At 42.8% G+C, this 26,428-nt stretch overlaps 1 protein-coding gene across 2 annotated transcripts in view; it reads left to right on the top strand.

Moving 5' to 3' along the window:
- GPC3 (glypican 3) overlaps window positions 1-26,428 on the top strand; it is a 420,580-nt gene that overhangs the window by 350,596 nt on the left and 43,556 nt on the right. Inside the window, exon 7 of one of the 2 annotated variants that reach the window (XM_043570776.1) lies at window positions 21,392-21,551. The exons of the other annotated variant lie outside the window; for it this stretch is intronic. Coding sequence (XP_043426711.1) covers window positions 21,392-21,551 — 160 coding nt within the window. The remainder of the gene's footprint in view (window positions 1-21,391; window positions 21,552-26,428) is intronic. 2 annotated transcript variants of the gene reach the window in all.

Raw genomic sequence — 26,428 nt, 5'->3', positions numbered from 1 at the left:
CCCTAGGATGACATCCTGTCACTTGCTACGACATGGCTGAGTCTTGCAGACATGACGCCAAGTGACATAAGCCAGTCACAAAAGGACGAGTGCTGTATGACTCCACTTACGTGAGGCACCAAGAGGAGTGAAATTCATAGAGAAAGTAGGATAGTGGTTGCCCAGGCTGAGGGGAGCAGGCACGGGGAAGGTGATGTTTCCTGGGCACAGAATTTCAGCTTTGCAAGATGGAAATGTTCCGCAGGCTGCACAACTGTGTGACCACGCATGATTCTACTGACCTACTCATTTTAAACTGGCTGAGATGGTAAATTTTATGTGTATTTTACTGTTGTTTTACATTTATCTTTCAAAAGCATTCCATATGCTCAAGTAAGGAAACCGTGGATTAAACAAAATTAGTTTAGTTTGTTTCTAGCGGGACCTCTCAGAACCTTTACTACGTGAACGCGCATCGTGACTCTCCGAGAAGGAGGTGCGGCGTGATGTGTTTTCCAAATTTATGTGACCGTGGATCTCTTTTTCCAGAGTGTTATGGAACTGGGGAAGTGGATCAAGGAATACATGTTAGGAAATACTACTCTAAAGTCTTGGTGGTTTAACATCTTACCTCTCCAGTAGAGATCTTATTTCCAGAAGACACCTGGGGTGATCAGTGTTTATCCCAAGGGAATGTGTTACTGGAGACCGAATGTCAAGCCCTGCAAGTGCCTAAGAAGCCAAAGAGTTGGGGGCACAGAGCCGCCCAGCACCTCTCAGACCTCTGCTTGTCAACAGCCAACCATTCTGCCTCCTTGCAAGGTCAGCCCTGCATTTTGGCAGTTGAGAGAAGAGGTCGTCAAATTTAGAAACTATTCTTAGGAGGAATAATCTTCAGTATCTGATTATAAAATTTCGTGATTTCGTTAAGGCATCCAGTCATCGCGGTCAAGGCAACAGGCATTTCCAAGCAGGAGCTTGAATGCGGTGTTAGCAACTTTGGATGGACCCTATTCAGGTCAAGGGAAAGATAATTCTCTGGGTTGAATATCCTCATGTGTAACTCAAAACGAGAGGTTGCCAGTAGGTTTAAATGTACTGTAGTTGAGTTAAAGGAGGATGTCATGGTTAAAAGCCAAGAATTTCCTCTAGGAGCAGGTGAAAAAACAGCTGACATTCCTGATTGTTTTTCTAAGTGTTTAAAATGACTTTTCCAGACCTAAAGCCTGTAAGCATTTTATTAACATTTGATTAGCAATTATTCCTTACTGTGTTGAAGCTGAAATTAGGATCAGGTTTCCTTCCATTGCCATAAAACAAAACAAAACAAAACAAAACAAAACAAAACATCCCCAAATAGCTCAACTTGCACGAAGAATCATTCCAAAATAATTTCCCCCTATCCTCTCCTTAGCAGTCTCAAAACCTCATGGACTATCAGAGCTGGGAAAGACAGAACTCAGACAGTCCAACTCACTGCTTGTGGGGGGGGGGGCGGGGGAACAAGGCCCAGAGAGGAGCCTCACTGTGGGGGCCCAATATAGCTATGACTCCAGGTCAGATTTGTTTATGCTTTATTAGACGAGTGAATAAGAGGGGTTTTATTTGAAATGCCAGAATGCAATTTCTCTTAGGTAATACAATTTGTAAGCTGAGCAGGAAACTTAAAACCTGAAATAAATCAGTGTTCACAGCATGTGAGAGTGTACAGTCAACTCTAATGTGACATTTTGTTTTATGTGTAAACATATAGCGATTAGGTCAAATACATCCCCTGGAATCACTTGGTGGCTTTGATTGGTGTGGATGCCCATGGCAGATTGCCTCCAATTCTGAAGGGAATTGGTACTGTGAATTATCCGGCTTTATAGGAACACTGTTTGATATGCCCTATTTGTAAGAGATACGCAGACGATGTAGCTAAGTTCAAACCAGGAAATAGTTGACATGTTAGGAAAGGTTGGCTAGAATATGAAAGAGGTAAAATGTACGTTGCTTAAAAAAAAGAGGGTTTTTGTAATTTCCACCTTTGCTTGCTAATTAGCATATTTGTGTATATGTTATTTAAGGCCATATGCCACTGGCCAGTTTAAATTTTTTTATTAAACAAGAGAGAAGAAGCTGTCAGCTAATGCAGACGTTGAGACAGGTACAGTCGAATTCTTTTAGGATAGTTAGACATTATCTGTACAACAGCCTCCAAAGGGCAAGATTATAAACAGTAATAAGAATGACAAAGACGAGGGTGCATTTAAAGATTGTTAAAATGCCTGAACCATGAACGCTAAAAGTCAAACCAGTTAAGGCGTATTTTCCTTCTGTCCTAGACTCCACGCTCCTGGAGGGATGGACGAATGTCACAGAGGTGCAGTGGGGCAAACAGGAAGCCTAGTAGGCAGCAATTTCATAAAGAGAGTTGCTGGCTTGGTAAATGCAGTACTTGGAGTAAGCGTTCTACTCCAGGGTGTTACGTTTAGTCAGGGCCCACGGAAGCAGTCTCCATTTCCCCACAGAGAGATTGCCCACAAAATCCTTCATTTTCCTTATTATGTCTGGGATCTGTTTGGAATTTGCCTTTTTTTCTGCTTTGGTAGAAATAAGCTGCAGAATTTTACTTGTGTCCTAAGATACCTGTGGACTGGAACAGATAAATCTTTGAATCACCTAACCAGGTTTAGAAGTAGGCCTGTGTTGAATTTGTACTTATCAGACAGAGAGCCAGCATCATTCACTTAAAGGAAAGATTGTAGCTATCTTCCAGAAGGATTGGACAGTAATATTTCTTTTGTAAGAAGAAGCTGGAAATAGGATTGGAATTTCAGAAATATAACCACTTCGTATGCCAACTTTCCCACTTGGTATCCAGTCATTCACACAGCACCTATTGCCATTAACAGTAGGAGTGAATTTAACTTCCCCAGGAAACCATAACCTTCCAATATATTATTCATGGTTTAGGAATCGTTTTGATTTTCTACCTCAAGAATTTAGCCAAAGGAGAACCGTTTGCTGAACTCTTTTTTTTTTTTTCCAGTACTTCTTCATGTGCTAAAGCTCTACACGCTCTTGTCGTATCAGAACTGGCTACGTTGGTTCTCCTCGCGTGACGCACTTTCCCATCACCTGAATGAGTACTGAAACCAAATTCACGAGAGAGTCTTGTGGAAGATTAAGACCACTGAGACTTTGGTGTATTGAGATATTTGATACGCTGGCATAATAGTTTTCAGGCAAGTTGAGATAGAAAAATAAAATGAAGGTGCTCCCTTAAGGTTATTCTCAGAAAATACCTTTTCACAGGAGTGGATACCGAGTCATGTCTATAAAGAGTAGAACTTTTCAATGACCTCTTTAATGGCAACAACGGGAAGTTGAGTTCTAAATGTGAGGTTGCAAATTCTTCCCAATTGGTTGGTTCCCTTTTTCATTTTGTTTTTATTGAGATAAAATACACATACCGTAAAATTCACCCTATTAACACGTGTAATTTAGTGGTTATTAGTATATCGATCAAGTTGTACAACTGTCACCGCTGTCTCATTCCAGAACATTTTCATCACCTCAAAAAGAAACCCATATCCATTAGCAATCACTCCCCACTTCCCCCTCTCCCTGGCAACCACCAATCTACTTTGTTTCTATGGATTTGCCTGTTGTGAACATTTTAACTTTTTTTTTAAAGTTTCTTTGTGTTGAAGTGGGGGAGGAAGGAAGGGAGGGCCGGAGAGGCGGAGAGAGAGAGAATCCCACCAGACTCCGCACTGTCAGCGCAGAGCCTGATGTGGGGCTCAAACCCATGAACTGTGAGATTATGACCTGAGCTGAAGTCTGACACTTAACTGACAGAGCCACCCAGGCGTCCCTCTTCTGAACATTTTATATCCATGGCATTATATAACATGTGGTCCTTTGTAACTAGCTTAGCATAATGTTTTCTGGGTCCGTGTTGTAGTAGGCATCAGTATTTCATTCCTTTTTATGGCTGAATAGTATTCCATTGTGTGGGTATGCACCACATTTTATTTATCCATTCGTCTATCGATAGGCATTTGAGTTGTTTCTGCCTTTTGGCTATTGTGGATAATGTTGCTGTGACCATTGGTGAACAAGTATCTGTTTGAGTCCTTGGTTTCAATTCTTTTCGGTCTATACTTAGGAGTGGAATTGCTGGGTTGTATGGTAATTTTATATATATTTTATAAATTTTATAAATTTATATATAATTTGTATACATGAAGAGAGAAAATATAATTTTATATGTATATTATAAAATTTTATATGCATATATATTTATATATAATATAATTTTATATGTATATTATAAACATAACTTTATTAAGTTATGTATAATAATTTAATTTATTGAAGAGCCACCAAACTGTTTCCACAATGGCCGCACCATTTTTATATTTCCCCCAGCAATGTATGAGACTTCCACTTTTCCCGTATCCTAACGCTTGTTATTTTTTTATTTATTATTTTTGTAGCCATTTTAGTGAGTTTCAAATATCTCATTGTAGTTTTGATTTGCACTTCACTGATTATTCATAGGGTTGAGCATCTTTTCATTGGCCATTTCTATGTCTTCTTTGGATAAGTGTTTATGCAGATCCTTTGTGTGTTTTATAAATTGGGTTGTCTTTTCATTTGGACTTAGGAGAGTTCTTTAGATATTCTGGATACTAGACCCTTATCAGATCTGTGGTTTGCAAAAATTTTCGCCCAATTTTTGGGTTTTCTTTGTACTTTTTTGATACACAACAGTTTTTCATTTTGATGAAGTTCAATTTGTCTGTTTTTTTCTTTTGTCACTGCTTTTGCCTCACTCAGGTTCACAAAATTTACCCTTGTGTTTTCTCCTAAAAATTTCATAATTTTTTGCTCTTACATTTTGGCCTTTGGTCCACTTTGAGCTGATTTGTGTATATGGTATGAGGTAGGGATCCAATATAATTCTTTTGCATTTGGATATCCAGTTTCCCCAACCCCAGCCTTTTATTTCCAGTTGATCTTCTAATTGTTCTATCCATTAGTGCAATTGGGGTTTTGAAGTCTCCAGTTATTATTTGTAAATTTTCTATTTTTCCTTTCAATTCTGTCAGATTTGCTTCACATCTTTCCAAGCTCTAGTGTTAGGTATATATACATTTATAATTATAAATTATTGCTGTATTGACACTTAATAATTAGAAAATGGCCTTCTTTGTCTATAGTGACAATTTTTGTCTTAAAATATATTTTGTCTGATATTAGTATAGCCACTCTAGCTCTTTTTCAGTTACTGTTTGCATGGTATATTTTTTCCATCTTTTTACTTTCAGCCTTTTTGTCTTTGAATATGAAGTGTAACTCTTATATGCAGCATATAGATATCTGACCTTAGATTGGAGAATTTAATCTATTTACACTTAATGTTATTACTGATATGATAGGATTTACATCTGTTATTTTGCTATTTATTTTTTATGTCTGTCTCTTTTTTCCCTGTATTCCTCCATTACTGACTTCTTTTGTGTCAAATAGGTCTTTTCTAGTTTGTCATTTAAGTCCCTTTTCATTTATTTTGTTTTTACAGTTATTTTCTTAGTGGTTGCCTTGTGGGTTGTAATTAACATCGTAATTTATAGCAATCTAGTTTGGATTAATACCAATGTAATTTCATTAGTGTATAAAACATCACTACTACATAACTTTGTTTTCTCCCCCCTCCTTTGTGCTGTTATCGTCCTACAGTTTACATCTCTACAGTTATACGCTCATCCACACATATTTATAATTTTTGCTTATGCATTTGTCCTTTAAAACCCAAAGAAGCAAATATTTGCTGAACAAGATACAATAATATTACCTATAGAGTTACCTTTCCTGATGTTCTTCATTTTTTCTTACGGCTTTGGGTTATTGTCTAATGTCCTTTCATTTCAGCCTAAAGGACTCCTTTTAGCATTTCTTGAAGGGCATGTCTAATAGTGACATGCTCCCTCGGCTTTTGTTTACCTGAGAATGTCTTAATTTCACCTTCATTTTTGGAAGGACACTTTTGCCAGATATAGAATTCTTCGTGGACGGTTTTTTTCTTTGAGTGTTTTGAGTGTGTTATCCCACTGGCTTCTGGGCTTCTTGGTTTCTGATGAGAAATTGGCTGTTAATCTTCTTGAGTATTACTTCTACATGATGAGTTACATTTCTCACTGCTTTCGTGGTTCTCTCATTGTCTTTGACGTTCAGCACAGAGGTGTGAGCAATAATAGGCTCAGATCATTATTTAACATACAGAGAGAAACCGAAATTTCACAAAGCAATACAGTGAATGAGTATGCTTTTCTAGAAGCAAGGTAACGTTTCTGAGTGTACAGGTTTGACCTGGACAAAGGAGATACTGCCTTAATAACAAAAGTGAAGGAACTGTTTTCCCAATTGATGGAAAATAGATCTTATTTCTGGCTGGCATACCTAGAATAAGAAACAGAAGTCAAACTGGGGAAGGGTAGAGTAGAGATGTGTTTTGAAAAGGAGAAGGACTGGTTAGCAGTAATAGCAGCCCCCTGCAAGCCCCTGTGGCCCTCAGGTCTTATATTACTTATTGAGACCGTCATGTATTTGCTTTCCATTCGTTACGGTATCTGCATGAGCGTGAGTACCTAAGTGTGTGAATTTGTTGGGCACTTGGTCCCTGGTATTGTAGATGGTGCATTTATAGCAGAAGGTCTCTGCACTGTCAACTCACAGATGGTGATGCTGGAATTTAGTTCAAGCTTGTGGAATCATCACATACAACTTTACTCATAATGACACTGTAGATGTTCCTGACTCTTTCTGGAAACATGAAAACACAAGATGTCCACCGTCTGAAATGTCAGGGTAGCCCTTAACCATAGTTGCTATTTAAAGACGTATAAATTACAACTAGCCCACCAAAGTTAATCTTTGGGACAGCAACATATTTGAAGTTTTGCTTTAGTTGAAAGGCACTATGACTTACGGATCCAATATTCAGTTTAACAAAATCAGTCAAGTGCTTAAATGTGTATAATAGGAAACAAAATGGAATTATGTTTAACTGAATGCAAATGCAGGGATTTCAGTATGACTAAGTTTCTCTGAGATGTTTTCAACTGGAATATACAGGAAGAGATGAATGGGAGAAAAGGAAGTACCAATATTTTGATGGGTTGATTTATCCACTTAAGAGGGGATCAGATGAGGACTTTGGAAGGTATTATTCGACTACTTCCCCACACCTTCTAGAGAGGAACTCATTATGGACTATATATTTCTTGGGGGCAAGCTCCGTGTTCTATATACCACGTGTTCTATATAGCCAACCTAGGTGTTGACTGCCATATGCTCCCAGGGGCCATGTCATCCTCTTGGTACCCTGTGATTTGCCCAGGTTTGGCTAGGGACCCAGGAAAAAGAACCTCATTGCCCTCCTCCTGGACCTAAAAGCATTTTGCAACGCTCAAGTCCCTTTGCCTCTCTCTTATCTTATTTGTCCTAAACTGATTCTCCTATGATGATCCCCAAAGGTTAGGCAGAAAGTTAGCATTATATGCAGCACTGATATGGTTGAAAAGTTGTACCAACTATTGCCTTTGTGGGCTTGCTGTGCCCATTTGTAAAATGGGGTCCTTAGATCATGGGATCTCTCGGGCCTTTTCTAACTCACTTACCATTCCAAGTCTATGACCTAAATCCCTTAGTAATGTATTGAATATAATGCTGAGTACTTCTGGGCCCTCAGTACATCTAATACCTCCATTTCTCATACTGGACACCATTCCGTGGGAGGTAAGTTCTCTGCTTCCCAACCACCTCCTCCCCTATTATATCTAGCTAGGACCCAAGTCGATTTCTTCAAAGATGAAAATTACCGTGGCTGTGTCTGGAAGTCTGTTGAAGCAATACGTTGTTCAGAATGTATGCATATTACCTGGTATATCAAAAGAGGTTAAACATTGTGGAGGAGAGAAACAATTGTTGATTTAACAAAATGTTAACAGACTGTGACTAAAAGGAACCCCAGAGGATGGTGGAGAAGCCCACGTTAAAACTGGTCAAGACATTTGTACCTGCTGAGCTCAGTGAAAAACAAAGGTAGAACCATAAATATGTGTTGGCTACAGTCTGTGATAAGCTGTCCTTTTTCCCTCCCCCACTTATATTCTCCTATTTCTGCAACTCTATCAGTACTATCATCACCCTGTTGTTTTGTGGGACAGGGAAGGAGTCCAGGTAAGACATCCAGCCAAGTACTTCATCCCAGGAGCAAGCAAAATGTATATACCCCATCCACCAAAGAGACCCAACAGAGAAAATAATTCACCGTAATCTTTGCTGACGTATACCTCACCAAAATAGCATGGGATCAAGCCCTGCCCAACACTGGGAACAAATTAGCTGGACTGGGTTCCATGATGCTTTTCCAGACCCTGTGGTTAAATTCTAATAAGCTTCTTAGGAACAACAAGGGGCCTGTCTGAGGAATGGATTCCTAGGCAGAGCCAGTAAGAGAAATGCTTCTTGGGGTTTAGAGTCCAAGAATAAGAAGCAATGATGAGAGAGACCCAGATGGGAATGGAAATGATCGTATCTTTACTAGACTTCAACTCTGTGCTTTATTCAGAGAAGTGAAATTAAGATATGTTACCAAATGGTGAGTATATAGGTACACTAAATTAGTGAGTGTTTTACTTAGGGGAAAGAGGGTGAGTTTGAAGAATAGATTAGCCAAATGCTTAGTAGAAATGATTTTCGTAAGCATATACAATCAACCCAGCAGAACCTTGTGCAGCTAGAATTTCTTTCTCTTTTATTATAATGTTTATTCATTTTTGAGAGAATGTTGTTCTATTTTTGATATTTGTTCATTTTGTGTGTGCTCCACACTAATGGGGGAGGGGCAGAGAGGGGGCGACAGAGGATCCAAAGCTGGCTCTGCCCTGCCAGCAGAGAGCCCAATGCTGGGCTCAAACTCATGAACCGTGAGATCATGACGTAAGCCGAAGTCAGATGCTTAATTGACTGAGCCACCCAGGTGTCCCTGCAGCTAGAATTTCTGAATGTAGAATTGCCTAAGCTCACGTTAGAAGAATGATCTCCAACCACTGATGTTAGGATCACTAATATCAATAGCAAGTAAATGTAAATGGCTGGTTTTTGTTAAGAGACCACGTAACCAAATACGGGATTCTGACAAAGTAGTGCATATGTTCAGAGTGTTAATGGCCAAGCTTGAGTTGAACTACAACGTTCAGTGATCTCCTTTCAAACCGTATGCTGAACAATTACCAAAAGGCAGAGCTCGAATTCCTCTGCTGTTGCCATTGCACATTCCTTCATGCGGTGTTTGACCACTCCATGCAAACCACTGGGGGTACAGAAAGGAAAACTACACCACGATAAGGAAGTATTTAATAATTGGGTAGCTGAAGTGTATGTCTAGGGTTGTCAGTAGCCCTCACAACATTCCAAAACCCTACTGGTCTTCTGTGACCAAAGTGTTACAAAACCTATACGGGGTGGATCCAGAGAGAGCCAACTGTTCTTGCATCTTCGATGCTGTATTTACCAAATAAAAGCACCGTTTTAGAACATATCCCAACTTTTCACATTTGAAACGATCGCCCCAATCGTTTCTTCAGTGAATCTTCACTCAGGGAGGAGGGCTAAAAAGTACACACGGGCACCATTCTTTTGCTGCTTCGGTGTCAATCTCTAAAAGTATGTGATTAAATATGAATATTATAATAGTTTTACTCATGCTTCCTGTGGGAGCCCATTTCCCTCTTAAGATTCCATAGCCTAAAACTTGGAAAAGGAAAGGTTTGAAGCTCTCTGACCTCCGAGGAAATACTAACGAGAAATTCAGAATCTAGTTGTTCATCAAGTCCCAGCTAATTTATTTATACCAGATGTACCGGGTCACTTATTATACTTCAGAATAATACAATTTGGCCTTAATTATCTGAAACCTATTTTAAAACTCCTGTTTTTCACATAGTATACCGGAGAAGGAAAACTGTTTCCACCGAAAACCTATTTTTAAATCCTGATCTAGACCTAGTCTTTAAAGGAAGGAAGCTTTGACAGGAAAACTAGAGGCATCTCAGTGATCCTTGGTGGGCCAGCGGCCTTCCAGAACAATAGTGAACCATGGTTCTCCAGCCATTGAGGTTGATCCTTCAAGCCCCATGCTTGATGACATGGCTAACTGTGGTTCATACACGGAGGTTATTTTTAGAGGCAAGAGTTTTCATTTCCCAAAAGTATAACCACAAGATGTCTATTTGGAATGGATCAGATTTATACTAGGACAATAGTAAAAGCTCAGATTATGCCTGTGTAACCTCAGTTCCCTGAGGAAGTATGTAATATTTTGGTACTCTCTTACCCTGGGATCCTTGCCCTCTGTCAATGGCCCTCATCTAACTGAGGCAATTGCTTTGGAAACCGAGCGGCGCTGTGGGGTTTCACAGATGTCTTCCAAGTAAGTTTTCCTTACGGGAGAAGTCTTATTTTGTCCTTGTGGCTTTTCACGATGATTTAAAACTGACGTAGGGACAACAATTCAGTAATGTTCAGCAATGGTGGTAGCCAGAGTCCGAGGCTTCCAGAGAGAGATTGGATTTGGTGGCCTGCAAGGGCACCCTGCTGCACCTGCATTTTGTGGCCACCCCGGCCGAATCAGCCTGATCTGGCCGGCTTCTCGAGTCCAGGCCAGCCTTGCCTCCAGCCTTACAACTGGGACGGGACTTCGTGGGACTTTTGGCCCCTTAAACTGAGATTTAGTCTACCAGGCTAGAGACCTGAAAGGCCGGCATTACAGGAGCACCTGGGTGGCTCAGTCGGTTAAGCGTCTGACTCTCGATTTCTGCTCGGGTCATGATCTCGTGGTTTGTGGGTTTGAGCCCTGCATCAGGCTCTGTGCTGACAGTGCAGAGCCTGCTTGGGATTCTCTCTCTCCCTCTCTCTGCCTCTCCCCCGCCCTCTCTCTCTCTCTCTCTCAAAATAAATAAATATACTTTCAAAAAAAAAAAAAAAAAAGAGGAAGGCATTACCGAGCCCAGAGTTAGCACACACAAGCTGACTAATCTAGCAAACAGAATATTCACCGGAAATTATAAGAAGCTCACTGGGTGGCCTTGAGAATCCCATCCAGCCACTTACTGTTTTGGTTGGCCACATCCCTTTGGGTGAGTTGGTTCATTTGCCTAGATGCTTTTTTTAAATTTTATTTTAAGTAGGCTCCATGCGAAGACTCAGACTCATGACCCTGAGATCAAGAGTCACACGCTCCACGACTGAGCCAGCCAGGTGCCCCTGACTTCACCTCACTTTATCAGAGTAAGAGGCTCCTTCAACCGGAGCAGAATATGGTACCTGCCTCTCAGGATTGCCCTAATAAAGTGAATGCTGGCAGTCGGTCACTTAGTCTATGTGTCTATCTGTGTAGCGTCAGTGATCTGAGGGCTCCCTGGCAGGAATCGGCTATTTCCATACCAGAGCAATAGCAGTGGCCTGTCAGAGCAGGGTTGCAGAGATGGGGAGTGGGAGAGATCTCAAGGTGGCGAATAAATTGCTTGTTTACTTTGTCAACCCATTGGCCCGTTCATTCGTTCAGTTACCAAGCATTTCCGAAGCACCTACTACATCTCAGGCACCGTTTGAGTCCCAGGACCGTGCCCTTTCCCAGTTAATGATGGAGTGCAGAAGCTCGCATCTCTGACTCCACTCCAAATTCTACCAGCCTTATTTGTAAAAGGAGGCTAATAATACTTGCCCTGCTGCCTCATGGGGGTCCTGGACGGATCAACTGAGAAAGCAGATATGGAAGTACCTTTAATTATAAAAATGATAAAATGGCTGACAGCAGTGACGCATCACGATTTTTCTGAGGGCCTGCAGTGTTCCACAGAACGAGCCCTGCCCAGACTGCAACTGAAGGTCAACGGATACCAACATTTCAGAATTCCTCTCCTTCAGAGACTCAGATATATAGGAATGTATCGGTTTTAATATATATCATCGTGTGAACACTTACTGTGCGCCAGATACTAAGCTCATGCTTTACATGGATTACCTCGTTTAATCCCCACAGCAATGTAGTGATCTGTACATGTATTGTTATACCCGTTTTATAGATAAGAAACATCAGGGGTTTTAGAGGGGTTCAAGAGCAACTTGTTTATAGTCACAAAGCTGGGAAATGATAGAGTCTAGATTTGAATGCGGGTTTGCTGACTCTAGAGTGTGAGCTTTTAACCACCGTGCGCTACCCCCTCTTGGAAGAGAACAAAACTCCATACGGTTCTCAGCCATTGGGAATAGTACCGTCATTTTTTTGTATTTTCTTTTAAAGCAGTGGACAGCGTCCCAAAAGTGCAGAGAACCATTTCTACCGCGGAGAGGGAGCCCCGCTGAAATCGCTTTCATTTTATCTCCAGTTTGCTTCTTTCACATCCTGGTTTGTGTTTTACCATCTAGACATTGATTTCATCGGGAGGACTTAGGCGCACAGGTGTCAGTGCCACGTTGACAAACGTCAAGTAAAAATCGGGGGAGCTGGATGTGAGGGAGAAAGCGTGTGCTGTGAACGAGAGGCGGGCGTGGGAGCCAGGGCCGGACAAGAGCGTATCTGGGTGTGGGTGGCCTTCTTACTGATTCCATCTGGAAACCCAGCTCGAGCAGGTCTGTGTGCTCTTCACCGCTAACATCTCTGCGTGCGTCCTCCGAGCACAGACCCTCCTCTCCCCGGGAGCATCCAGATGGGTTTCCTCACGGAGCTCGGTTAGCGGGTGTTGCTCACGGAAAAGAGTTTCCCCAGACTCCTCAAAGACTTCCACTCAGCCTTGTCTCTGGTGGCTCGGTGTTTGGCCGTGGAGCACTCCCTCTTTTGCCTTACGGCAGCAGAGCTAGCACGTTCGAGAACTTAGTACCTTGCCAGGCAGTGTGCCAAACACCTTACACGCAGCTATCTATTTATTTGTTCGCTCATCCACTCAATGAATATTTACTGAACTTTCACTTTGAACCAAACGCTGCGCTATATACGTGCTGGTAGTCGAAACAGACCAGCGCCCCTTCTGTTACTCGAGGGGGATTTATAATTACCGACTGTGGAAAGTTCTATGATGGAAGGATACGTGGGACCGTGAAAGGTGAATGAATAGCATCATCTTCCATTTTACAGGTAAGGAAACTGAAGCTCAGAGAAACTGAGTAAGTTGCCCAAAGTAACACGGCCAGGAAGTAGGCTGAGTGGAGATTCAGATCCACGCTGGTCAGATTCCAAAGCTCACACTCTTAACTGCTATACTTTATTGCCTCTCCAATGTGTGAAGCGCATATATAGCCATTAATTCTAGCCCCATACATTTGGGTTCTGGCTGCATCTCAAATGTGTGGAGTTGCAATTGTTTCCAATTAGTTGTGGCTGCGGTTTGGTGCATTTGTTCAAAGAAAGCGTGCATGCAGAACAGAGGTCACGTGCCCTGAGTCCTGTGGATGTGCACAACGTATAAATAATAATGGCATTCCAGAAAAGCTGGGATTCATTGGAATCGCCGCATTTGTTTCCCATTAGCTTATGCTACTCAAATACAAACAGTAAAGCATGTGTTTACATTGCTGTGGACATGGAAAGCCGGGCCCCCAAAGCATTCCTTGCAGGTTGTATAAAGCTTAGCATCCAAATAGTTCAGAATCAGTTTTGTAAGCCCAGCTTAATAGCTTTAAAATGTAACCTGGATTCCACATATTGAAAAACCGCCCAGAGAGAGGTATGTGAGTGGCCCAAAGAGACAAGGCCAGCTAAATCCTCAAACTATGTACCAAGCCCCATATTTGCAGTTATCTGTTTTGTTTCTTATCCTTTATTTTTAAAAAAAGCTAAAGAGCTTAAAGTCCAGAAAACTCTTAGCCACGGAGCAGCAGTAATGGAATTTTTCATTCTATTCTAACCAGCTGTCTGAAGCTTTTCAAAACAAACCTGTTTATGATGAGATCGTTTGGTTATTTAAGACCGTGTAACATGGCAAGGCTGGGAAAAACAAGTGGGAGGCATCCAACGGCATTATCTCCCCCTTCCCGGTCTCCCAGCCAATAACAAAAGGCTTTCCCATCAAGCTGTAGTTCACAGCTAGCATCTGAGAAGGTGAGATTGAACTGGAAATCATCTCAGGTAAATAAGACGGCAAAACTGTGAGATGAAGGCCCCATTCGTTGATGTCTTTGCCTAACACGGCATGTTTTTGTTGAAGGGCTCTTGGCTTGGAAGCAGAAGCCTTTATTTTTATTTATTTTAAGTTTTTATTTGCTTGTTTGTTTGTTTTTGAAATAACCTCTATGCAAGCATGGGGCTCGAACTCGTGACCCCGAGATCGAGAGTTGCACGCTCCACCGACCGAGCCAGCCAGGCGCCCCCAGAAGCCTTCATTTTTAATGAGGTCTCCGTCCCTTACTCAGGGACTTGGCCAAGTTATGTCCTGTCTCTGAGCCTCAGCGTCCTCCCTTGATGTGGGAAATAGGGATGGTAATCTTCCTCGTTGCACAAATTGGCGGTGGGGATCGGAGGAGTCCATGAGAGAGCGTATGTTAAACCCTAGCACAGTGTGTGGCTGATAAGGTCCATATCTTTGCAATCAAGATAATTCCAAGAGGCACGCTATTTATACCATATAGGCAGATCAAGAGTGGCTGCTCTCCCTGGTCTAATTTCAACATATTTGATCCCCCTAAGAACAACAAGTATGTTCTTTGATCTTTGTTCTCCTGCCAAGCAAGCCCGAAAAGAGCTTTGGCCAACTCACATCGTCCCATGCCACAATATTCTTTTGTTATCCTGGTTATGGTTTTAAGAATGTGAAATTGCTATATTCTGGGAAGCCCTCTTTTCTCTTACGCCGTGGTTCTAATTTTCTTAAGTAATTATTCCAGGCTTTTTGGTTCCTTTTATCGCACAGCCCCGAGTACCTGTTCCAAAGCTAACTTTAAATATTTCACTTTCTAATCAAATGAGCTCACTCACCTTTACACAAGGGTATTTTCATTAACTACAAAGACAAAAGGTCACGATGTCTGTACTTAAGTGAAAGGGAAATCATCAGATGGAATTTACTTTTTGAAAAAAAAATGGTTTGAAGAGCACATATTAAGGATTCAAACACGCACGAGGCTGAGGTGACTCTTCATCGAACAGGATTTCAGAGGGTTTCTGGGAAGTAGAGTGACACTGGAGCAGCCTTTCTTAAAGTGATTCGCTCGTGGCAAGATGGTGGGGGGCAGATCCAGTTCAAAGTGCTCTGTCGGGGCCTACCAAATCAGAGGCTCTGTGGCTGGGGCCCAGGAGCCCGAGCTTTTAACAGGTATCTTAGGTGATCCTTACAGACATTGGGTAGACTCACTCCTATGCGGTATAAAAGTGGACGTATACTTTTTTAAGGTTTTATTTTTTAAAAGTAATCTGTACTCCCACCATGGAGCTTGAACTCACAGCTCCGAGATCAAGAGTCAGAAGCTCTACCAGCGGAGCCAGCCAGGCGTCCCTAAACAATGTATGTTCTCTTTGACCCAGTGATCCTACTAGTGGGAAACTAAGGAAATAATCCAAAATATGGGAAGAGTTATGTGACAGCTCCTGGTGCCTCATTTTTACTTACAAGAACAAAAAAATGAGAAGCGATGTCAATGTTCAGTAGTAGGAGCACGGTTAAGTGAATCTCGGCAGATTCCTTAAAGGCACTGTGTAGGTGTTTTATCACATTTAAAGCGTTGCTTTCACCACATTTATTCATTACAACAATTCTGTGAGGCAGGCATTATTCTCCTCAGTTTACAGATGAGGACTCCGAGGTTTAGGGGGAATAAGCAGCAGGTAGTAAATGGGGGAAAAAGCTAACAATGGGGGAAACCAGGATTCTCATCCAAGTCAGTCTGATTCTAAAATCCAAATTCACCTCTTTAAAACTGTAGGCGTTACAAAGAATGTCAGGCTTATAGAATGATTATGGGGGTGGTGGGGTGAAGTAATCAGACCTGGGTTTTAATAAGAGAGTTTACATTGATAACCATCATTCTGAGCCTTGGCTTTTAAAAAGCTATCAGGATAGTGTCCTTTGACAATGGCAAGCAGTTAATCAAAAGCATTAGGCACCTAAAGTTAACTGATTGTGTGCGAGGCCCTCATAACTTTCTTTTTATAAAGTGAGTGTTCAGTCTGGAAGACATTGTAAAGAGTGAGAGAGGGAACGAAAAGGTCAATACTGTGGATTGTAATTAGCTGATTTGATTTCGGTGCCAGATTCCCGGCTGTACGGAATCCACAATGTCGCTGGCAATTCTTCATCGCGGACACGTTACCCTTCTTTCAACACTCTGGAGCTTCAGACTCTTCTTTAGGACTCTCTTCACTAATAATCGTTGTCCAGATTTGAATTTGTTTCCTCAATGTGTGAGGGTTAGGCGCACCGGCAGATGTCTGTGCAATGGTTTCAACGCATACCGTAATCCTTCAATGTGGGAGTTGTCTCCAAAATGGGAGTCACGTAAGACTAAAGAACTAATCTCGCTGGCAAGATTTTAAAGTCTTTTTAATTGCACTTAAAAAAATTGAGGGGCGCCTGGGTGGCTCAGTTTGGTTAAGTGTCCGACTTCGGCTCAGGTCGTGATCTCGTAGTTCGTGAGTTTGAGCCCCGCGTCGGGCTCCGTGCTGACGGCTTGGAACCTGGAGCCGCCTTCGGATTCTGTGTCTCCCTTTCTCTGCCCTTCCCCCACTCATGTTGTCCCTCTCTCTCTCTCTCAAAAATAAATAAACATCAAAACATTTTTTTAAAAGAATAATAAAGCAATCAGCTATATACTTAAGATTAGAGTATTTAAAAAAAAAAATTTGAACTACCAGAGAATATTAGGAGCATTGTACATGGGTCGGAAAACGGCCTCTCAAAGATTAGCTATAGATCGTAGCTGGGGTCATCCAAAGTTTTAGCTAGTCATTCACAAGTTCTTCTATAATTGATCTGGGCTTTGGCTTTCTCCTTTTCCATGAGGTTGTGGAACCTTCGAAAGAATTAAAGATACTGTGCCAATTTATTTTGCTTCCATTCAATAGCACATTTATTGAGTACCTATTAGGTGCCAGACATCGCCCTAAATGTAACGAGGTTCAAAGATAAATAAGACTGAGCCCCTGCACAGCCCCCAGGCTGGTGATACAGCAAAGTCACACGTACAAATAAATAAGACCAGGCTGCATACATAAGATGCTGTTTAGGAGGTACAGACAAAGGAAGCGGCGGTGGAAAAAAGAAAGGGAGAACAGGGGCGCCTGGCTGGCTCAGTCGGTTGAGCATCTGACTTCAGCTCAGGTCATGATCTCATAGGTCATGAGTTTGAACCCCACATCGGGGGGTGGTTCAGAGCCAGCTTGGGATTCTCTGTCTCCCTCCCTCTCTTTCTCTTTCAACAAATAAACGTCAAAAAGTTCCTTAAAAAAAGGAAAGGAAGAGCCATAATGACCATCTGTGGTAGCCAGGAAGACTTAAGGAAGTGGCATTTGAACTCGGCTTATTAGAAGGATGGAGTGCTTTCAATAGACAGAAATGAAAGCAGCTCGTACTAGGTGCTCAATTAATGTTTGCTGACAAGGCTAATGACAGACACAGATATGAGATGTGCTTGAGAAATAGCAAGTTCACTAACCCAGATCCAATCGCAAATTCCCCTTATATGAAGCAATTCTAATTCAGGTAATCCGTGACGTACATGAAGGTCATTTTTTTGAAAATTAACCTAAAAAGGCTTATATCAAAAGCAATTTTCTCATACGAAGTCATGGTATAAGAAGGAGATCAGGGTGTAGTAGTTCAAACTGAAGTGACATTAGCAGTGTTCAAAGAATGGTTTCTGGACCCTGGTGATCCATGAAGCCTAGGGATCCGCAAGGTCAAAATCACCTGCAAAACAGTACCACGATGTTATTTTGCCCTTTTCACTGTGCTGATACTTGTGCCAATGGTGCAAAAGCACTGTTGAGTACAACTGTCAGCACCACAGTGTGAATCAAAGCAGTGACACCGGGGCACCTGCGCGGCTCAGTGGGTTAAGTGTCCAAATTCGGCTCAGGTCATGATCTCGTGGTTTGTGAGTTCAAGCCCCGTGTCGAGCTCTGTGCTGAGAGCTCAGAGCCTGGAGCCTGCTTCGGATTCTGTGTCTGCCTCTCTCTCTGCCCCTCCCTTCCTGCTCACACTCTGTCTCTCTCTCTCTCTCTCTCTCAAAAATAAATACACGTTAAAAATTTTAATTAAAAAAGAATATCATGGCTGGAGCACCTGGCTGGCTCAGGTGGTAGAACATGCAACACTTGATCTTGGGGTCATGAGTTCGAGCCCCACACTGGACACAGAGATAACTTTAAAAAAAAAAAAAGCCATGGCTGAAGCAGTAAAATGATTAGTTTATTAAACTATAACCCCTGAGTATCCCTGTAAAAATATTCTGTTACAAAATGCAAAGTACATTTAAGGTATTTCTGCTGCAAACTGTGTGGGTGTGTGTCTCAAGGAAAAGCACTTGTAAGATCATTTAAGCTAGGAGCTAAACTGGCCTCATCTTTCATGGAACACCATTTTTATTTCAGATAATACCTGACAAACTATGGTTATACAGACTTGGGTATTTGCTAGGCATTTTCTTTGAAAGGAATAAAGAGAACCCATCAGTTAAAGGAAAAGCTGACAGCATTTGTTGCCAGTGAGAAAATTGAAACTTTCAAGAGAAACTCAACATTTTAGAAAATCCGTATTTGCCACTGTGAGCTTGAGAGCTTCCCAATGCTTCGACTTTTCCTGATGAGATTGGAGATGATGTAATTAATAAATGTGCTTTTTTTATGTCTCATATAATAAGAGGTGTTGACATTTGGAAAACCTACATAGCTCAGTGAACCAATATTTTTTTTAGTGTTTATTTACTTTTTGAGAGAAAGAGAGAGACAGTGTGAGCAGGGAGGGGCAGAGAGAGAGGGAGACCCAGAATCCAAAGCAGGCTCCAGGCTTTGAGCCATCAGCACAGAGCCTGACGCGGGGCTCGAACTCACGAACCGTGAGATCATGACCTGAACCGAAGTCGGTCGCTTAACCCACTGAGCCACCCAGGCACCCCTCAGTGAACCAGTGCTTTTGGATGAACCCCTGTATGACGATACAAAATGGGTAAAAGGTCCATTCAGAGTTCAGAACATACCAATGGATTTTAATGGAACAGAACATGAAAAGTATATTCATGTGGTTTCATATTGCACGTTGTGAGGAACTTCCCCCCCTTGTTGAGAGTGTCTGTGAAGTATCAATGACAAATAGTGACAGTTATCTGAAAAGGCTGCTAACATACTTCTCTTTTGCCACTACATTTCTGTGAGACCTGGATTTTCTACAAATATTTCAACCAAAACAACATGTAACAACAGATTGAACGGAGGAGCAGATGTGATGATCCAGCTTCCATATTAAGCTGGACTTTAAAAGACATTTGCAAAAATGTACAACAACGCCACCCTTCCTTCTAACTCCCTTATGTCAGGGAAAAATATATTTCTTTTTCATTAGAAAACGTTATTTCTGTGAGCACATCGCGGGTTTATTACTGTTATGTTTAGACAAGTTATTAAATATTTTTTACATTTCTCAGATATAATTTCTAAGACAGTAAGTGTCAGTAGATATAGCTTGTATAAACAGAAGTTCTCTGATATTCCAAGTAAGAGTAAAAAGGGGTTCTGAGACCAAAAAGTTGGAGAGTCACTGGTCTAGCTTGTCCTGGCCTATGCATCTGTATTATACATTTAGGGTACATTTACATTTACATTTACATGTAGGGTGGGGAGGGTCAGAGAAAGGGTGCATTAGAGCTGCAGACTAGAGATGGTGCTAGATGGTGGGTGGTTTGGCTTCTCTGACACCATTGGAGGTAGCTTATTGGACTTTTCCTTCCTTGCTTGAAAAAGAAACAAAGCCACCGTCACATGTCTCTACGGTACACAGCTTGTTTCAACTAGATCTTGGTGTAGCAGCTAAATCACAAGTAAAGAACATAAAAGAATACTTTGCAGTGACAGTGAACACAGATAACAGAAACCACAGAAACCAAGATGTGTCGGTGCATGCGTTTTATTTTTCTGGATACCTCTTGCGCAATTGCAAAGATCTCATTTTCGGTAGATCCAGCATCTTCTGTTGGCCATTGTTTATTTTTTCAACGTTTATTTATTTTTGGGACAGAGAGAGACAGAGCATGAACGGGGGAGGGGCAGAGAGAGAGGGAGACACAGAATCGGAAACAGGCTCCAGCCTCTGAGCCATCAGCCCAGAGCCTGACGCGGGGCTCGAACTCACGGACCGTGAGATCGTGACCTGGCTGAAGTCGGACGCTTAACCGACTGCGCCACCCAGGCGCCCCTGTTGGCCATTATTTAAAACTAGGAAGTGGGCCTGACATTTAAGACTGAGAGTGGATGGTGGGGCAGGAATAGAGGACGCTGGAATACAGCCTCGGAGAGAGATGAAGCGGAAAAGCGAAATGGGGTCTGAGAACTGCCCCCACAGACCATTGATGCGGTGAGCTGGGCTTTTGGGTCAGTGGAGAGATTTGGGGGAGGTGGGAGTCCCATAAAATTAGACGTTGACCACATAACTGAAAAGTCAGACACAAAACACACGTGTCTCTTAGTAGGCATGTTACCTACAATAAAGCAAAACGAATCTCAAACCATCTTACTGAAATCGTGGAAGGGGGAGAGGTTTTTATTTATTTATTTATTTTTATTTTTTATTTTTTTGAAGGGCCATCAGTCTCAGAGTTTTATTCTTTTTTTTTTTTATGAAATTTATTGACAAATTGGTTTCCATAGGGGGAGAGGTTTTTAAAGCTTTTCTGGTGATCAAGACACGGTATGTGGCAATTAATTGTACGTATTCATTTAAAATGTGTGTAAAATGTCATTGCTAGTCTCTCCTTCTAGTGGGAAGCATTTGTTATTTCAATTTGGCGAATGGGAACGTAGGGGGCTTCTATAGGGATCTTGTCTGATCTTGGTGTCCTCTCAGCCGATAAATATGCTTTGCCTATACATCCTAAGTTTCTCATCGGTGAGTGCTACCACGGAGGCTTTCGGGAAATTAAATACCATGGTATGGAAAAGTCTGATGCGGTATATGCTCTAGTCGAGAATCCTGTCAAACGCTATGGAACGTTCCAGACTATAAGCAGTTTACACCTATCTGCATTTGAAAAATGCTTTTTCAAAGCCCCCGTGTGATTCATTCACCATTTTTTTAATGCCTCCTGCCAGCAAGACACAGTTTCAGACCTACCTGAGAAATCTCAAGCGCGGTACATTTCTGGTCGTTTCTTGCAGCTCCTGAGGACCATGTCTGTGCCCAAAGGTAGAGTTCTGGATAAAACCCTTGACGAGGAAGGGCTTGAAAGTGGCGACTGTGGCGACGATGAAGACGAGTGCATCGGGGGCTCGGGGGACGGCACCACGAAAGTGAGGAACCAGCTCCGCTTCCTTGCAGGTGCGTGTGAGCGCCAGCGCGTCTGAGCAAAAATGGCCATGCTCGCAGAGTCAACTGACTCTGCTCTCTAAAACTTTCCACAAGTCCCTGCGACATAGAATGCCTTCAACTCTGCAAGGAAATAGTATATTCTAGAAAAATAAAGTTTTCAGGTAGGCTTCTTCCCCCCCCCCCCCCCCATCTCTGGACCCGGGTAGATTCAAAGGGTAACTTCCTGTTTGTTATTTTATCCTCTGAAATGAGCTGACCTAATCACGTGGCTCTGTTTCCCGTTGGACATTTCCTTGGTTCCTCTCAGTTATAAAAAGCAACGCAGTCTTCGGAGTCTGGTGAAAACCAGCAGTGAGGTAGCCTTGGAAGGAAGCATAAGAATACCGTTCCTGTTTCTGTCTTCATACCATTGCTCACGTTTATTTCGGTAGAGATGCTCCTCTTTTGACCCGTCTTAAATTACACCCATCCCTCCGCCGTATGTTGACTAACCTGGCATTAAAACTTAATACTTTTTCAAAAAAAAAAAAAAAATTACAGCCATCCCTCAAAATGCATTTCAAGTTTGCTGCAGTAAAAAAGAAAAAAAAAAAAAAGCTTTAGGGAGAGGGCGAACTTGTATTTGCATTCTGGCTGTCTTTCTCCTAAGACTTCACTCCCTTGTTCACCAAACGGGGGTCATTGCCCCGACTTCCCAGGACTACTGCAGGATTAAATCAGGAGGGCCAAGTCGTACGGCGTCTAGCCTGGTACCTACCACATTCTCGGTGCTCCATAATTGTTAGTTTCCTTGAACGAAATCTTTCACAACCAGGCTACACGTGTCTCCATCCTCTCTGAATTACTAAGACAAACTCTACCAACGCTTTCCAGAAATAGTCTGCAGTGGCCCCCACGGTCCATTCCTAGGGCACAACGCGGTCACCCAGAGGCTGGCATCTTATAATCAGTAAAAATCATAGAAGCCAACACTCGATGGACATTAACCATGCTCTAAGCACTGTGCCGAAATTTTAGCTGCATTGCCTTATGTCATTTTCACAACGAACGAGGGGTTGTCCTTATTCCCGCTTTACGGATGAGCAAATGGATGCTGGAGTAGAGTCATTTGCTTACAGTCGTGCAGTCGCTGAGGGCAGAGTCAGGGTTCAGAGCGAGGAAATGAGATTCTGGAGGCCACTCTTGGAACAGCTCCACTCCGATTCTTCTTTCTCTGCTCATCTAGACAATTGTAGAAAGACTGAAATCTGCTTTGTATTTTGCTACCCAGGAAAGCTTTCGGTCATCGAAAGCTTGCCTGCACGATTCTTCAAAATATTGACTGGTCCCGGCATTGATCCTTGGGGCACGCCAATTTTCCTACTTCTCCAAAAATGCCCCTGCCTGTCCCTGCTCTTGCTTTTCCGCCGATAAGCCACTTCCCTATCCTTGTCAGAGCACGACTCCACAGTTCCATGGTGACTTAAGTTTTTTCAACAGTGTTTGGTAGGGGACCTTGTCAAGGGCCTTTTCAAAATCTAAATAGATTACATCCACTGGTTTTCCTTTGTCCACATGCACATTTATCCTCTCAAAGAATTCTAGTCAATTAGTTAGGCATGATTAACCCTAAGTGCTTTGTAAACTGTAAAACACTACACAAATGGTGGTTAATTTAATTTCCAGGAAAAATGATGCCTTACCCCCAATAGGTTACACTTGGCTAACATGTTCAGTGATCCTACCAGCCTGGAGCTCCTTCGGTCCCCTTTGAAATGTTTCTCATGGAGAGGAGACTCACTGGCAATCTGCCAGGTTCATGGCACAATAGCTGTTTGGAACGACAAGCCATATACTTTGGTCAGCTGTTACACAATTTTACCCCAAATCTGGGTAGATGCCATCTGGTCCTGGTGATTCATCAACATCCATTTAGTCAACTAGGCTTGGAACACTCTGTGCATTTACTGCCGTCTCACTTAGAATTCCAGATTCCTTCCTCCAAAACACAACTTGGGAATAAAAAAAAACAAGGCTCAGAGTGGGTTCAGACTCTATTCTGTCTCCCTCTTGTCCCCGCCCGGACCTTCTACACCATAACCAGCAAGCGGTCCTACTGGCCAGCCGCCCTGGCTCACATCTTCCCTTGTTTCGCTGAACTGGATGAAGTGCAGGACACGTCGTTTTCTCTGTTCCTGACTTTCTTTCTAGCTCCCATGCGTCCTGGGCCAAGCCCCTTCCTCTTTTTAGAAGTCGGTTTCTCCATCTTTTGTGTTTTCTTCTGACCTCGTAGGTTCCCTGCTTTCTTACTTCATGTCTCTTGTTACGTAAGATCGTGGCAATGAAATAAAATCATCATCATCATCATCATCATCATCATCAAATCAGCCACGCAAAGCATTTGGCATGGTGCCTGGCACCTAGTAAGCACTCAAAAAAGCCTATCTACTATTAAAGCAACTGGTCTGTTGCTGCTAACCGCTGACCTCTGGAGCTCAAAGAGCCTGCAGATGTAGCTTAGAATTAGCTTGTTTTATTAGTTTGTTTGTTTAAGACTCATAAAAGGCAATTACAACCAGGTAACCAACACGCAGCAATATCCCCAGTACCCCTTGCTACTCCAAGTGGGGTCCGTGGACCAGCAGCATCCGTATCATCTGGGAATTTGTTAGAAACGCAGACTCTCAGAGCCCACCTCAGACCTGCTGGGTCATAAGGTCATGTTGACAAGGTCCCTAGCTGATTCGTTTGCCCCCTTTCCACCTTGTAACCGAGCACTTGTGGCATTTAGGTTTAATACGTGAAGCATCTGAAAAGCCACTAAACTGGCCACAGTGAGCCAAGTGTTCCAGGAATATAAAAGATGCCTGAGGCCCGGTCACCCATATGATACATTAGGACACTTGGGTTCCAGTTCTAGCACATTTATGCACAGCGGGACCTTGAGCAAGTGATGTTGTGCTCTGAGCCTCAGTTTCTCCAGCTGTAAAGTGGGGCTGCTCACCCTCACCGGTCTCAGTGAGTTGTTGTGGAAATCAGAGGCGATAATGAGTACCCAAGTGCTTTGCAACCCGTTAGGCTCTACAGATATTTATAACGACCAGGAGACATTATTAATGCAAAAATCTCTGGAAGCTCTTTGGCTTTCTCAGCGTCCGTAGTTCGGCACGAATTTTCTGCAAAGATTGAATTTAGCCCATGAGTTAGAAAATGCTCTTGCACTGAACACCGTGTTCAAGCTCCCTTCCAGGGACGGATCGTCCGTGATGGACCTGGTTGCCATCAGCACTGTTCCCAGTTATTGGCCTTGTCAAAGCTCTTGTTGTCAAGCTGTTTGGGAAGCTGGCTGGTCCCAGCGCTTTGGCTGGGGCTGACTTCTGAGAAGCTTTGCAAGCTCTGGCCAGGTGTCCCCAGCCAAGACATGATGACTAAGCATCTTAAGCATCTGCCCCCTCTCTGCCAAGTCCCCACTCTCACCCACACAGAAAACCATGCATACACAAGCACACACTCACGTAGGTGCTCATGTGTGCGCGCACACACACGCCTGCTGTTGGAAACACAACTGAAACACATGCTCAGAAAACATCCCAGCAAGGAACACGCATCTTAGAGATATCTGTTACCACTCCCTCACCCCCTTCCTCCCTGGGCTTGTTTTTACTCCAGCTTGCACTACTCCGTGGGTACAGCCAGAACATTCCGGTGAGCCTAATGTCTTTATAACTGCGAGTCAGAAAAAGAAGGTAATCTTGTCTCGAGCTGCGTCAAAGACGGGGGAAGTGATCGTGGATGCCGTGAGAGCCTAGCTCTTTGGATGAGGGATGTGGAAACAGGCTGTAGAAGACAGACACGTTCCTTGTTGCCGTGTGGGAGTAAGGTGGCTTGAGCTGGTTGGTGGGGACCCGAGGAGTAGACTTCGTGAAACGCGTCTTGGGCTCACAACCGGAACCGATACTCAAACCGCATGGACGTTTCTTACCCATTCAAACAGATGTTTCTTGTGGAAACGTTCACCCTCAAGAAACTTTCAGTTTCACCATTGTCAGTGTGGGGACTGAAAAGAGAAAACCTGCCACTTGTTCCTTGGCTGGAGGTCAGGGTGAAGGTGAAATCCAGGCCCAAGACAGGTCCCTTTCGCCAGCCTGCACGGTCGTGTCCAGGCGTTGTGACGCGGAACAGCTGTTTGCTCTGCCCGACCAGTCACCTCCTCCCAGCGGTGCTGGAGTGAAGCCATTAAGACTCAAAGCTGTGGGCCCCATGAGTCTCTATACTCCATATTTCCTCCTTGCTGTTACTTTGCAATCCGGAGGCAAAAGTACAACTCAAATGAAAAACCAAAAAAAACCAAAACGGCATTTAAAAATACTTTTTAAGCCAATGATTTTCATTCATTTTTTTTTTTTTTAGTGCATCAAGTGTAACCTTATATTCTGACTCCTAGCAAGCCTGTGCACATAGGGAGACGAAGGACACTTCGATAGCTTAACTCTTCTGAATTGTGCGGTCAGACCTTCGTCATGTGGGCCGGTAGCCACGTTGTATGAATAAATTCATTAATGGGTTGGCTTGGCGACAAGGATGAAACCCATGGAGGAACTTTATAATGGGCCTTTTCTCATGGGCGATATCTGCAAGCTTATAACGCTTTACAGCAAATCAGATTACCTGTTGCAGAATAAGTAGAAAGTTTGTCGAGGAATGAAATGTCCTGAGTGTTTTGTTGTTGTTGTTGGTGGTGGTGGTGGTGGTGGTGGTTTTGTTTCTTTGTTTCTTTGCTTTGTTTTGTTTTGTTTTATGGGAAAGTTGCTGAGTCCTGTTCAGAGATTAAAATACATGTGAGGGGCATCTGGGTGGCTCAGTCGGTTAACCATCCGACTTCGGCTCAGGCCATGATCTCACGGTTC

This window comes from Prionailurus bengalensis, chromosome X, assembly GCF_016509475.1.
Source record: "Prionailurus bengalensis isolate Pbe53 chromosome X, Fcat_Pben_1.1_paternal_pri, whole genome shotgun sequence".
Taxonomy (NCBI): domain Eukaryota; kingdom Metazoa; phylum Chordata; class Mammalia; order Carnivora; family Felidae; genus Prionailurus; species Prionailurus bengalensis.
This window is presented reverse-complemented; position numbering and strand designations above follow the sequence as displayed.